General features: G+C 41.1%; 2 protein-coding genes and 1 pseudogene across 2 annotated transcripts; 2 read left to right on the top strand and 1 right to left on the bottom strand.

Moving 5' to 3' along the window:
- Positions 1-91: 91 nt before the first annotated feature.
- Positions 92-4,110, top strand: LOC139575617 (proteasome subunit alpha type-4-like). The gene is made up of 9 exons (XM_071400772.1): positions 92-223; positions 670-698; positions 1,821-1,863; positions 1,991-2,153; positions 2,398-2,475; positions 2,646-2,734; positions 2,920-3,050; positions 3,426-3,549; positions 3,866-4,110. Exons 2-9 carry the CDS (start codon positions 696-698, stop codon positions 4,018-4,020), a joined length of 786 nt encoding a protein of 261 aa, XP_071256873.1. The 5' UTR covers positions 92-223; positions 670-695; the 3' UTR covers positions 4,021-4,110.
- A 297-nt stretch (positions 4,111-4,407) lies between these two features.
- Positions 4,408-11,307, bottom strand: LOC139575618 (ornithine decarboxylase antizyme 2-like; annotated as a pseudogene).
- Positions 11,308-11,355: 48 nt separating this feature from the next.
- LOC139575619 (uncharacterized) lies at positions 11,356-14,702 on the top strand. The gene is made up of 5 exons (XM_071400773.1): positions 11,356-11,515; positions 13,365-13,494; positions 13,736-13,891; positions 13,993-14,130; positions 14,414-14,702. The coding sequence occupies exons 1-5, from the start codon at positions 11,492-11,494 to the stop codon at positions 14,596-14,598; spliced, it is 633 nt and encodes a 210-aa protein (XP_071256874.1). The 5' UTR covers positions 11,356-11,491; the 3' UTR covers positions 14,599-14,702.
- Positions 14,703-15,573: the final 871 nt, after the last annotated feature.

Genomic DNA, 15,573 nt, shown 5'->3' with positions numbered 1-15,573 from the left:
CATATCTTATAGAAATACTTTACATTTTTCTTTGTATGATAACTAGTATAAAATATATTGATAATTGTGCACATTTTCACCGTAATTATTCATTTACAAAGTATATAGGATGGAACTTTTATTCTGAAGGACTCCACAAATACGGGACCCGGAAGTTCTTAGTTATTCTTGCTAGCTTCACAGCGGTGTGTCAGCAACAAACTACAACATCACGCTAGCTAAGGTAAATACCTGTTTTATATTCCTGTCTGTTTAACCACATGTTTACTATAGAAATCTCATATATTGCCAAAACGTGATTTCTTGTTAAAACGGCGCCAAAAGTCAGCTAGCCTCTCAGTCATTGTGAAGATAGCTAGCTAAGGGTTAGCATGCTAGCTAGCAAGCATATTTCTGTTTAACATTTGCCTTGTATGAATGAACTAACTTTAATGTTACTTCGCTAATGTTTGCTACTCTAGCTAATTGAGCTACTACTGTAGCTATATGTTAACTTTCTAATTGGCTAGCTAGCTATACTTTAATCAAATATAGTTCGCGAACTTACCAGCCCCTGTCTAATAAACAGTAGTCATGATTTGCCATGCCCTCATTTGACAGCAGTACTTATTGTTTTGAGCTTTGCGTTATGGAACTTCATTAATATTATTGGAATTATTTGTTTCGCAGGTTTTATTTTACAGGCAGGCTGAATCATGGTAAGTAGCTAGCTACGTTAACGTCGCTATCTGTAATGTGCAAGTAACTTCAAAAATAAAGGAAACACCAACATAGTGTCTTAAAGTGGCAATATGTAACTTTTTGGGCGACCCGACCAAATTCACAGAAATGTGAGTTATAGATTTATCATTCTATTTCAAAGCAAGTCTAAGAAGCAGTAGATCTGTTCTATGTGCGCTATTTCAAAGATTTTTTCGTTAAGTTTTGTTTTTGCATCTTTTACTTTCTGTTTTGTGCCAGTTTCAAACAGCTGAAAATACAATATTTTTGGTTATGGAAAATATATTTCACAGTGGTTTAGATGGTACATTGATTCTCTACACCAGGGATATTCAACTCTTGCCCTACGAGGTCTGGAGCCTGCTGGTTTTCTGTTATACCTGATAATTAGCTGCACCCACCTGGTGTCCCAGGTCTAAATCAGTCCCTGACCAGAGAGCAACAATGGGGAAAAAATAGTAGTGAAACTGGCGTCGAGGTCCAGAGTTGAGTTTGAGGGCTCTACACTAAAATTAGGCGAACGATTAGCGTTTTAGCAACCAGGAAATGGCGGAGCGATTTCTTCATAGTGCAACTTTAATAGGGCGCTGGACCACCACGAGCTGCCAGAACAGCAGCAATGCGCCATGGGATAGATTCTACAAGTGTCTGGAACTCTATTGGAGGGATGTGACACCATACTTCTATGAGAACTTCCATCATTTGGTGTTTTGTTTAATGGTGGTCTCAGGCACTTCTCCAGAATCTCCCGTAAGAATCTCCAGAATCTCCCATTAGTGTTCAATTGGGTTGAGATCTGGTGACTGAGACACACACACTTTAAACCCCCTATGCTCCTTTGAGACTTCTCTTTCAGTCACTGAGATCTCTTCTAGCCATGGTAGCCCAAAAAACTGGGTACATTTTATTTGCTTAATTAACTCGGGAACCACATCTGGGTTGAAGCACCTGCTTTCAATATACCTTGTATCTCTCATTTACTCAAGTGTTTCCTTTATTTTGGCACTTACCTGTACATGTTTAATATGATGCATGACTACCTTGCAACTTTTTTTACTTGGGAGCTTTCTTGGGAAATTGACACTTATTTGTTTTTGTAGTCTCGTAGATATGATTCCCGGACTACCATTTTCTCACCTGAAGGCAAGTGTTATCTTTCTAATAACGATTTTCATAATCAATGTTACCATCACATTCAAGACTATATTGTCAAGTGTTCTCCTCTGAGCAACCATGTCAGACATAACAAATCATTGTTGCTGTTTTACAGGACGCTTATATCAGGTGGAGTATGCCATGGAGGCTATTGGCCACGCCGGCTCATGTCTTGGGATTTTAGCCAATGACGGAGTGCTGTTGGCTGCAGAGAGGCGGAACATCCACAAGCTGCTTGATGAGGTTTTCTTCTCAGAGAAAATCTACAAGCTCAATGAGTGAGTATGACCATAGTCTCTCCTGCCAGGCTTATATGTAGCACTGCAGATCAGGATCTTCTCATAAAGCGTCTCAAGACTTGGAGTGTTGATCTAGGATCAGGTCTGCATTATTATGATCAGAAAGGCTAAACTGATCCTAGATCAGCACTCCTACTCTGAAGCTGGGGTGATGTCAGACATGCTGCTACATTATACCCATGGGCTGCTCTGTGATTTGGTGTCGTAACCTTTATCCTTTCAGAGACATGGCTTGCAGTGTTGCCGGAATCACCTCCGATGCTAACGTTCTAACCAATGAGCTGAGGCTAATAGCACAGAGGTACGTTGGGTAGTAAAGTCCACGGTCTCTACCTGTGATCCATTTGTTAATTAATTTGTATACCAAGCAATGTACAGTGTTAGTGCAAGACCAACAAGGCACCTCTAGTAATCTAGCACCGTGTCTGTTTATCTGACAGATAATGTTTATGTGTTATTTAATTCACACAGATATCTACTGCAGTACCAGGAGCCAATCCCCTGTGAGCAGTTGGTGACAGCGTTGTGTGACATCAAACAGGCCTACACACAGTTTGGAGGTTAGCTATAAGACAAATGACACAAACACCTCAGTTGGGTTCTCTAGTAAACACTACCCTGGTTACACTGTTGCTGAAACCATATTGGACCAAAGGGCTGTGTGGGAAAGAACATACCAGAGTCATTAGAGTACAGTTAGAGTAAGCACAGGTTTGATTGTATTTGATGTGTTGTGTGTCTTCAGGGAAGAGGCCGTTTGGAGTGTCTCTGCTGTACATGGGCTGGGACAAACACTACGGCTTCCAGCTGTACCAGAGTGACCCCAGTGGGAACTATGGAGGCTGGAAGGCTACTTGCATCGGCAACAATAGTGCGGTAAGTCTGTTTGCTGTCATCAACATTGGCACAATGCACACATGTTTTGGCAGCAGCATTGCCACAAAGTAACGACGTGAAACGTTACAGTAGATGGTGCTACAGTGTTGACTGGGAAATTAACATATAGCTGATACTTTTATGGCATAATATTTCAATAATTCAGCCCCTTTGCTGGATGTCAGAGTTATGGCTGCCTAAGTGGCCTACTCCCTCTCAATGAAAATAGACACAATTATCTCATCGAGTGATAATGAGGTTTTAGCCTGTGGTAACTTGTGGAATAGACACCGGCTGAAAAACGATTTTAACCAATCCGCATTCAGAATTAGACCCACACGTTTGTATAAATCATCATGTCTTCTTCGCCCCCAGGCTGCAGTGTCCATGTTGAAGCAGGATTTCAAAGAGGGTGAGATGTCGCTGTCCTCTGCCCTGGCGTTGGCCGTCAAAGTCCTGAACAAGACCATGGACGTCAGCAAGCTCTCGGCGGAGAAAGGTAAGCTCTACACCTGACATCACCGTTCTAAACAACTCCTGAGCCCGTCCTGCCTTGGAGCACACTGAGTAAACACAGACTGGAGATGTTGTATAGAGTGGGACAGTGTTATCCTAATTCACAGCTGTTCTATGGAGAGTAGGCTAGTGATGATGATGTCTAAAACGTTAGACGTCATCAGCTGTTGAACATGATGCACACATAATGTATATAATAAATATGTGTCTAGAGATATGCATATTAAGCGATACGTCTGTAATGCAGCCTGAGATATGAACATAGACTGTATGACTCATGGAGTTCTTGACCTCCCCAGTGGAAATAGCCACCCTGACGCGAGAAGACGGAAAGACCAAGATCAAGGTGCTGAAACAGAAAGAGGTGGAGGAGCTGATCAAACGACACGAGGCTGAAGAGGCCAAGGCCGAGAAGGACAAGAAAGACAAAGAACAGAAGGAGAAGGACAAATAAACACGTATTTAGAATTCATACTTTCCTAAAAATCCCGTAATGTGTTACGCGCTTGTTTGTCTTTTTCTTTATTAAAACATTGAAACCAAATGTGCTGATAGAATCTCTAGTGTCATTATGGTGTGATAACTATTGTGTATCCAGGCAGACTTCTCAAAAGCCAAGGCAAGGGAAAGATTAATGCCACAGGGTATGTCCTGATTGTTTTGAGAATTTCACTGTTGTGAGCTGGGTCATGTTCAGTAGGGAAAACGGTAGCAAAACGTTTTAAAGCACTTGTTATTAAGTTCAGCTTGTTTCACTTAGAACAACCAATATAATTGGATTCACATCATTACACATGGGCTGTTAACTAGTGCTAAGTGCCAAAACACAATAGACAAGAACAGAGGTATAACAGGAATTTTATTCCATCTTTAGTGTCATTACATGAACATGGAAATCTAAAATGTATATAGAAATTCTAGGACACAATAGTTTAAAAAGTAGGAAGAGAGTGTGTGCGTAGTACGTAAGTTGAATCAGCTACAGGGGAATGTAGGTTCTTGCTTTCACATGTGCAGGCTAATCTTCTCAACTGAATGCACAAGCAGAATGGAAAGTGAGTCCAGTACACAGTCTGTGTTAAGTGCTCCCCTGACCTCTGCTAAACCTGTAAGCGTGAGCAACATTACAGTTAAGTGATGTATTGTCACTGACTTAACTAGTTTTGAAGTCTGCATGTCAATAATGGGAGTTTACATGGATCAATCACTCAATTCAAGACAACGGAGACATTTGCACTTTAAAATACATTTGTTGCAGCGGTTCAGTCAAAGAAATAGTTCTGAAAGCGTACCCATAATTTAATTATCCAGACATCTAGATTCCAATATTATGTGCCATATTGCCCTTAGCCCCCTCTTCCAGTGCACTGTAGTTTTATATTATTACAGTCCCTCACCTTTAGCTGCACTGTGGAGTTTACGTTAATATTTTTAGCACTGAGTGTCCCACTTGTACTAGAAACTGTGGCAACATTTACAGTTTAGTCATTTAGCAGATGCTTTTATCCAGAGAGACTTACAGTAGAGAGTGCATATTTTTTCATACTGTTCCCCTGGGGGAATCGAACCCACAACCCTGCTCTACCAACTGAGCCACACAGGCGACAACATGCAAGATGTCAAGAACGCAGCTGCCTAATAGGATCAATCTTTTTGGTTATCTCCTTGAAGGTTCTATCACCAAAGAGGTCTACAGAATGAATGGCTTGCTCTCTGTCATGACTACAGCAGTACATATGAGAAGTGCAGAGAGAGAGAGACGGGTCTTGTTCCAATATGCTTAAATAGCTTCCTTTCCTTGTTTCCTATCTATCACCACCACAGGAAAAAAACATAACAAAGGTCAGGTAGGCATGGAAAAGAGACTATTGGGTCAGAGCAACAGATGAGTAATCCCCTCCTGATCAACCCAAACATCAATCTTCCTCTGACTCCGGGCATGTTGGACTCATGGAGTAGCCCAAAAACACAAGGTCTGCTCGGGGTGGTATCAGAGGGTGGCCTGGTTTCACAATCTCAAATCCTATGTAGTGGAAAGTCCTGGTAAGGAGTGCTGGAAAGATGTAGAAAACATAGGATTGTTAACGTGACTGTTCAGACAGTGTCTAAATTCAGTTTCCCTTTTTCAATGTTAGTGTGCACTTTGCATTATTCCTGATGTTTTTTTTAACACCAGTACGGTTAGAGGTCACTAACGTGACATTCATTTTTATCAATAAATCATTTAACTAATTGAATGTGTCTAATATAAAGCCCATTTTAAAAAATATATATATATTTCACCTTTATTTAACCAGGTAGGCTAGTTGAGAACAAGTTCTCATTTACAACTGCGACCTGGCCAAGATAAAGCAAAGCAGTGCGGCACAAACAACACATGGAATAAACAAGCGTACAGTCAATAACACAATAGAAAAAAAAATAAAGTCTATATACAGTGTGTGCAAATGGCGTGAGGAGGTAAGGCAATAAATAGGCCATAGTAGCAAAATAATTACAATTTAGCAAATTAACACTGGAGTGATATATGTGCAGATGATGATGTGCAAGTAGAAATACTGGTGTACAAAAGAGCAGAAAAGTAAATAAAAACAATATGGGGATGAGGTAGGTAGATTGGATGGGCTATTTACAGATGGGCTATGTACAGCTGCAGTGAATCGGTTAGCTGCTCAGATAGCTGATGTTTAAAGTTAGTGAGGGAAATATAAGTCTCCAACTTCGGTGATTTTTTGCAATTCGTTCCAGTCATTGGCAACAGAGAACTGGAAGGGAAGGCAGCCAAAGGAGGTGTTGGCTTTGGGGATGACCAGTGAAATATACCTGTTGGAGCGCGTGCTATGGGTGGGTGTTGTTATTGTGACCAGTGAGCTGAGATAAGGAAGAGCTTTACCTAGCATAGACTCATAGATGACCTGGAGCCAGTGGGTCTGGCGATGAATATGTAGCGAGGGCCAGCCGACGAGAGCATACAAGTCGCAGTGGTGGGTGGTATATGGGGCTTTGGTGACAAAACGGATGGCACTCTGATAGACTGCATCCAGTTTGCTGAGTAGAGTGTTGGAGGCTATTTTATAAATGACAAATGACAGTTTTACGAGGGTATGTTTGGCAGCGTGAGTGAAGGAGGCTTTGTTTTGTGAAATTGGAAGCCGATTCTAGATGTAATTTTGGATTTGAGATGTTTAATGTGAGTCTGGAAGGAGAGTTTACAGTCTAGCCAGACACCTAGGTACTTGTAGTTGTCCACATATTCTAAGTCAGAACCGTCCAGAGTAGTGATGCTAGTCGGGGGGGCGGGTACGGGCAGCGAGCGGTTTTACTATCGTTTAAGAGCAGTTGGAGGCCACGGACGGAGTGTTGTATGGCATTGATGCTCGTTTGGAGGTTTGTTAAAACAGTGTCCAAAGAAGGGCCAGATGTATGCAGTACACATGAAAGAAAATGTGTCTAGACTTCGACATACCTTGATCCACTCTGCTTTTGGAGAACCACAGAAACACATGGCTGACTCGTAACTTTTCTTCCGAGAACACGAGGAGACTGGTGAGTCTGATAAGAGAGAAGAGGGGAAAGAAGATAGGGGTGTATCTCAAATGTAAGTGTTGCTCCTTTGTGTTCCCTTCCATACTCATGTACACTGTAATGTGCAGGATTCTCCCAAAGTAGTCCTCTGGGGCTCCACCCAGTACAGCACATATCCAAGCTGCAGGCTAAGGTTAAATCTAGACTTGGTTTCCTCTATCGCAATCGCTCCTCACCCCAGCTGCCAAACTAACCCTGATTCAGATGACCATCCTACCCATGCTAGATTACGGAGACGTAATTTATAGATCGGCAGGTAAGGGTGCTCTCGAGCGGCTAGATGTTCTGTACCATTTGGAACGAGCTGCAAAAACTGGACCGTTTTATCTCCATCACTACATTTGAAGACTCAATCATGGACACTCTTACTGACACTTGTGGCTGCTTCAGGTGCTGTATTGTTGTCTCTACCTTTTTGCCCTTTGTGCTGTTGTCTGTGTCCAACAATGCTTGTACCATGTTTGTGCTGCCACCATGTTGTGCTACTACCATGTTGTCATGTTGTGTTGCTACCATGCTGTGTTGTCATGTTGTGTTGCTACCATGCTGTGTTGTCATGTGTTGCTGCCATGCTGTGTTGTCATGTTGTGTTGTCATGTTGTGTTGTTGTCTTAGGTCTCTCTTTATGTAGTGGTCTCTCTTGTCGTGATGCGTGTTTTGTGCTACATTTGTATTTCTAATCCCAGCCCCCGTCCCCGCAGGAGGCCTTTTGTCTCTTGGAAGGCCATCATTGTAAATAATAATTTGTTGTTTGCTGTTGTTTGAAAGTGCACGTTTTTTCATTTAAAATCTTTAAAATGTATTTTTTTAGACTTAATTCCAGCCTTACTGATGGCATAATGCATGATTATAACAGCTGTATGTATCCATGATTATTAAGCCAGCGAGGATAGATGGCAGTTCCTCCTCACCCCTCTTTGCTGCCCTCAGGGAGTGACCCCTCTGGGATCTCCAGGAAGAGGCTGTCTGAGGTGAACATAGTCTCCCAGCATGCATTGCGTTGCTCGGTCAGCTGGTAGTGAAAGTGCAGGATGGGGAGCGATCCACGTACAGAGGTCACCTGGGTCACTGTCAGCCTTCCATCCTGAGAGAGGGATGCAAAACGTGTTGGCACACTGTTCGATACAGAACTTCCACAGTTATTAGATGGACAAGGTTTCGACCCATTACATATGTCTTTGTCAGCTTTCTATGTAGGAACTAGGTAGGTTACACTTTAGCCTGATCTAGCATCTATCTCAAATAAGGGATTCCTGTTGTTATGATTATTGCCTATGAGCGTAATATTTTCTAACCAATGGACCTACAGCAGAATTACTCTCTTCACCATTGCTGTTTGATCGACACAGTGACTGACATTCACCTGTACACATAGTGACATTAACATGTACACATAGCGATATTAACCTATACACATAGTGACATTAACCTGTACACATAGCGACATTAACCTGTAAATTACACATAGCAATATTCAAGCCATTCTCTGCCTGTTCTCCCATTTTGAGTCATTCCAGGCAGTCTAGGATGAAACTTGTCCTTGTGTACAAGTGTCACTTGTTCACTACTAAAAGTAGCAAGGATTAACCTAACTTTAAGAGCATGCTTTTGGGTGTGTGTAGGAATGCTGAGTGTCTTTGGGCTCGTGGCATTTTGTGGTTCACTAGCTTTCTGGGTTAATGAGAGTGGGTTTTGGCGCCTGACACAGTGACCCACATCCCTGAACATGTTAACAAGTAGCTAAACAGACCATGTAAACTGACTGCAGTCTTTCAAATGGTAGATGGCGCATAGATCAAGTGAAGGGCCTGTGGGCTTATAAAGGATATAAAGCTAAACAGTAAGATGCAATGTATCTTTTGCCAAAATGTGCTAATTTGTAACATTCATCTTTGGAAAATCCTCATGGTTATTAAAACAGACATCCTTCCTAATTTCTTCCCTTATGACCTATGTGTTTGGATTAGTGAAATTCAAGTTTCTTTAACCAATCCAATTCTCTTAGATCTTTGATTGATAACTTCAATGGAGGAATAATACATTGTTTGGCTATTGGGATGGGGCCCTATAGGGACTCACTTTGTGAAGGAGCACATGGAGAGGGGGATCCCTGCCAGTCCCTCGCCCACCTGGGATCTTCAGCGGTGGGTGAGGGGCATCAGGAGCACCACAGAGGCCCTGGAGCCTGGCGTTTGGAGCAACCCATATATGACACCAACATGGGACTGGCGGTACACAGAGCAACAAGGTGAGGTTGGGTAAGTCATGCTAAAGTTATTGTAATATAAGTGGCTTTGGATAGGATGGTCAGTTAGCATAGGGTACCTGTTCACATAAAAACAGTAGAGACACTAGCCTGACAAAAAAAGCCTTTCACCTCAGAGTGCTATTGTACTGTATATGCAGGCTGGGATTAAAGCTACGTAGCCTATTGTACTTCCAATTAAAAATGTAATGAAGAATGTCAGCAGAGTTTGTTCACTCAAAACACCCCACATTTGGCATGCACACTCAAAACTATAACATGTTTCTATTATTGTACTAAACCAACCTTTAAAAAACTCATTATTTACAGCTCACTGGCAGAGAGGGAATTAGGTCAGGAATTAAGAGCCTGGCTAGGAAACCATGACCTAGTGTGTGCTAGTGGACATGTAACCTCTAACCTGACCTATATACCAGTGGAGGCTGCTGACGGGGAGGACGGCTCATAATAATGTCTGGAACGGAGCAAATGGAATGGCATCAAACAAATGTGTTTGATACCATTCCACTGACTCCACTCCAGCCATTACCACGAGTCCGTCCTTCCCAATTAAGGTGCCACCAACCTCCTGTGCTGTATACTGAAAATACATCACAACAAGACACCTATAGAACTTTCTAGAAAAGTAGGGCTCAGGTCCATCTAACTATCTAACTGACCACCCACATGTTATTAACAGCATCTCAGTGTGCTGCACTGTGGGAGGAGAGAGTCTACTATCCATTCAAGCAAGGGTACTATTTCTGAGTGGCTTATCTAATTCTCTAGGGGGGAGGAGTCTGTATAAAGCAGCGGTTGTGTAACAGGAACAGATCCGGTGGCTGGAATTGTGCTGTTGCAGAGATTCTCATAGCCCTACTATGTGCTGTGTATCAAATCAAATTGTATTGGTCACATACACATGTTTAGCAGATGTTATTGCGGGTGTAGCGAAATGCTTGTAACGTTTAAAAAAAGAGATTGTAGGAAAAAATGATGCAAAGAAACTGCTCTATGCAAAGAACAAAACTATGTGTCAGTGATGTAAAATGGAGATGGATTTGCTATTGATATTTTATCATTGGATAGTGGTTCATTAATCATTCAAACCAAGCTGTTGAGCCAGTAGTCAATAAAAGTGATGCCTGAGGCATGCATGATGCACTGTTTTGAGGAACAATGGGCAACACGGGTTTCAGACTGTCTGTCTACAGATGTTGGCCTTATCCCTGTTTTGAATGCATGTACTTTCCACAAATTTGATATTATACCTGGTGACCTACACGAGTCATTATTATCAGATACACAGGTCACAGGATTTTTTTTTTTTTAAACTTCAAATAACGATCACTTTAAGTAGCTAGCTATCTGTAATAGAACAATCTGTTGAAGTGCACAATCTCACCCTTAAAAAAACAGCATTAATTATTGTAGGAATTACACCAACAGAATAGCTGCAAAAGTGTTGTTGCTCTGTAGAAAGTAAGATATTCCTGTTTTTAGACAGCAGCATATTTCACCATACATTAAGTTTGCAATATTAATGAATATATTTGCTAAATGTTGTCCAAATCATGTAATCAATCTGCTCCGCAAATTAAACCATCAACAATATCAGCAATTCTTACCTCTCTTCAGTGGCAGACATTATGAGAAAATAAAAAATAATGAAAAAGGAATTTCCTTACAACCAAAACAATTGCTATTCAATAGACGTTCGCCAGAATAATTCACCATCCGTGAAGCGCCAAGTAGTCCTAAAGACGGATCCTATTTTTCTGTTGCAGTGCAGCGCAGATGGAACTGGACTGCTCTTCGACTGGCCTGTGTGCACCGTGTAAAGACAAACTGGAATCATGACAGGAGTTCCCTGGTGATCAATCCGCCACATTTCCAGCAGATGGTGCTAGAACACCTAACAGTAAAACAAGTGCAGAAATGCGGAAATCAAAACGTAGTTACAAAAAAAGTTCCCCAAAAACGTCGATACTGTGTTGAAGACGAGCGGCTGCTGAACCCAGCTACCAAAAGTGTCTTCTCCGTAGTGTAAATGTAACCGACTGAGTAGGCATAGCTATATAGCTCCTGTCACCCAATGGCAGGCCTTCAATGTGTAAAGGTGAGTATTATTGCACAGTCCTGAAAAAGTTGTCCATTATTACTTGGCTGGGCCTGACGATGCGTAGCTAGCTAACTTTAGCGCGCGCTCAAAGTGGTCATATTTAGCCAGCTAAACTCACTGTAAAAATGCACACATTTAATATAATTGATTCATAATGTCAACATGAAAAATAATGACATGCCATATAGGCCGGTAATACTAATGCACACCAGACCAACGTAAGGCTTGGTTTAGGCACAGCCTGGCATTCTCCAGACCAGGGATGGGCAAACTCCAGTCCTCGGGACGGTTTTTCAAAACATTTTGGGCGATCAGAATGATCCGGATTCTGTAATCCTCATTTTTCCTATCCAGGACCAAATCGATCTGTCTGTTTTTGAGCCGATTTTCCAGAAAATAATTGGATAGGATCATTCTGATCCGGATACTACAATATCAAGGTCACAGAATCCAGATGTTCAGTGCTTTGAACAGGCCTACACCTCGCCATCTACTGGACAGATTGTGTTAATACTTCTTCATTGTCATAGAGAAACAGACATGAGTTAAACTACATGAATAAGGTACCTTGATTCAAAATAGTAGTCTGCATTTCACTTATAAGTAAATGGATGTATTTATTTGACACTTCTCAATATAACAACTGACCACATTGGCTTACCTATACTGCAGTCAATTTTATTTATTTTTGTACCTTTTAAAAAAAAAACTAGGCAAGCCAGTTAAGAACACATTCTTATTTACAATGATGGCCTACTGGGGAACAGTGGGTTAACTGCCTTGTTCAGGGGCAGAATGACAGATTTTTACCTTGTCAGCTCGGGGACATTTAACATAATGAACCTTTGGTTTTCAGATGGAAGAATGTTTTTGATAAACATCCCCTGAGTTACATTGATATTTCTTGGTTGTAGTGCCTTTCACCTTTCTAAATCCACCTTCCTAGTGGAATCGAGATAATCCAGATTTTTGGGATCAAAACTATCCTAATCACTACCTTTGAGTTTTGAAAAATGCTAAATGACCTACAATCCCTGATTTAAAGGTCAGATTGGATGACCAATTCCTTATCCCTATCCGGAGGATCAGAATCCAATTTTTCAGTTTTGTAAAAAAAACTATTCTAATCCTATCCGATAACTTTTGAACAACCATCCCCAGGGGTCTGATTGACGCACTTTATTGCCACACTCTACCAACACACTTGACTCCAAAAACGGCTTATCATGGGCTTCAGTTTAGAATGCAATATGTTTAATCAGTTGTGTAATCATTAGTCCAAAACGTTTTGCAACGAAAAATAAGAGTTTCTATTGGACAAATTCAGGTAGGTCCCTCCCAGTTTCGTTCCATTTGCTTCTGTTTGGTTCCTAGTGAATACACCTCAGGTGTGTGAGCTGCTCCAGAGCTATATGTGTAATGTCTTAATAAAACTCAGTTTGTCTTAATTAAACTAATGTCTAAATAAAACTCAGTTTGGCTACTCCAGAACATGAGGCGGAGGACTTAAACGGGCCCACAAACAGTCAAAGCTATCGTCACAGCCATTACTAAGTAAATATCCAGTGATTAAGGTGTGCAGTGCAGGTTGGAGGCATATTCATACATTTAAATTAACAGTAATAAATAAACATTTTAGTTTGTGAAGAAACGCCAGTTCTCTAGAGAATAAAGAGACATTGACATTATACAATCCCCATTCTTTCTTTGTTTTTCTCAAGTCAATTACAAACTAGGAACGTTATTTATTCTTCTTGGTGCAGAGCATTATTTGGCAGAGAGGAAAAGTCTTGTGCCAAAACTAGTTCTCAAAATATTTGATGTCTGACCTGATTGTTCTATTCAGATGGATACAATATACAACCTTCTCCAGCAGCACAGACTGGACGCCTACCACCACAAATTCCTCACTTTGGGTGTCCAAGATGAGAGAGATTTCACCGATGGCGTAAATGGTGAAGATTTGGACAAAATGGGTAAGGTCACAGACCGGTTACTGACTCAGGTGATTTAAAGTATCCCATCATGCCAACAACTGCATTATTCCACTGTAAACAGTTTTGCTTAGTCATATGTAAACTGTTCTGCTTGTTCATATGTAAACTGTTCTGATTGGTCATATGTAAATTCACTATTAAAAAAAAATAATAATAAATGGTTGTCTCACTCACAATAGACATGCATTCAACTTGTCCAATGCCACTTATTTACTAACAGGTTTCAGTCAAGTAGAGAAGAATCGCTTTGAAAAAATGAAAGATTTCATCCAAAGACTCAGAGTGCCACAGCAAGCGATGCCTGTACAAAAACTAATGGAGTCTTTCCAACTGTGGTACACATACCCCCACTGTCCTGAGCTAAAAGAGATCAGAGGTGAGACATACATCATCTTTATGTAGTCCTTATAGGAAAGAGGGGAGAAAGCATCACATCACTAACTATCCTTACTCCCTTTTGTACAATTTTGAATGCAGACATGGATCCTGCTACAAACACAGTTGAAGACCTGATGCTAAGGATCTGTCACCAAGAGGGCATTGAGAACTCTAAAGCTGTGTGCCTCTACACAGTTGATGGAATGCCTCTAACTGATGATCCTTTCTTCAACACATGTCAGTTAACCAGATACAGTTTGCATAGTTTTCTTATTTCACTCAGTTCCCATCATTTTTGGCCCCATAACTGTATCACAGCTATACAATCAAATGCATGTAGCCTCTAAGACATATTTGCATGGTACAACACTTTACAGTATATGATACAAATCATTGTATACGTCCATTTGAAAGGGTTGGTAATTCTTGTCTACTTCAGTATAATCTGAGTGAAAAGAAACTTGTGTAATGACATGGACCATCCCTTGTGTTGACCTGCATCTTCTATTTCACCCATTAGGGTCTTTGAAAGACAGGCACAAGAATGAGTGTGAGTTTTTGTCACAACCCGGCTCGTGGGAAGTGACAAAGAGCTCTTATAGGACCAGGGCACAAATAATAATAATAATAATAATCAATAATTTTGCTCTTTATTTAACCATCTTACATTTAAAACCTTATTTGTTCATCAATAATTGTGAATAACTCACCACAGGTTAATGAGAAAGGTGTGCTTGAAAGGATGCACCTAACTCTGCAATGTTGGGTTGTATTGGAGAGAGTCTCGGTATTAAATCATTTTCCACACACAGTCTTTGCCTGTATTTAGTTTTCATGCTAGTGAGGGACGATAATCCACTCTCATATAGGTACATGGTTGCAAAGGGCATCAGTGTCTTAACAGTGCGATTTGACAAGAAGCTGAGCTCAGCTCTATTCAGAAATCTGTCAGTGGCTTCTGATTAAATTACATTTTCACAGAACCGCTTGTTGCAATTTCGATGAGGCTCTCTTGTTCAGAAATCGGTAAGTGGACTGGAGGCATGGCATGAAAGGGATAACGAACCTGTGTAATTGCGCACCCAGCTCACTCAGGTGCTTCGCTATATCACATTTGACATTGTCCGTAAGCTTGAATTCATTTGCACACAAAATATACAATGATGGAAAGACCTGTGTGTTGTCCTTGTTAATGCAGACAGAAAGGAGGTCCAACTTCTTAATCATAGCCTCAATTTTGTCCCTCACATTGAATATAGTTGTGGAGAGCTCCTGTAATCCTAGATTCAGATCATTCAGGCGAGGAAAAAACATCACCCAGATAGGCCAGTTGTGTGAGAAACTCGTGCAAGTGGTCAGACAAGTGAAAATTATGGTCAGTAAAGAAAACTTTAAGCTCGTCTCTCAATTTAAAAAAAAAAAGTCAATACTTTGCCCCTTGATAACCAGCGCACTTCTGTATGTTGTAAAAGCGTTACATGGTCGCTGCCCATATCATTGCATAATGCAGAAAATACACGAGTTCAGGGGCCTTGCTTTAACAAAGTTAACCATTTTCACTGTAGTGTCCAAAACGTCTTTCAAGCTGTCCGGCATTCCCTTGGCAGCAAGAGCCTCTCGGTGGAGGCTGCAGTGTACCCAAGTGGTGTCGGGAGCAACTGCTTGCACTCGCGTTACCAC

This window comes from Salvelinus alpinus, chromosome 5 (genome assembly GCF_045679555.1).
Source record: "Salvelinus alpinus chromosome 5, SLU_Salpinus.1, whole genome shotgun sequence".
Classification (NCBI taxonomy): domain Eukaryota; kingdom Metazoa; phylum Chordata; class Actinopteri; order Salmoniformes; family Salmonidae; genus Salvelinus; species Salvelinus alpinus.
Note: the sequence above shows the minus strand (reverse complement) of the source record. Positions and strands in the feature narration are given on the sequence as shown.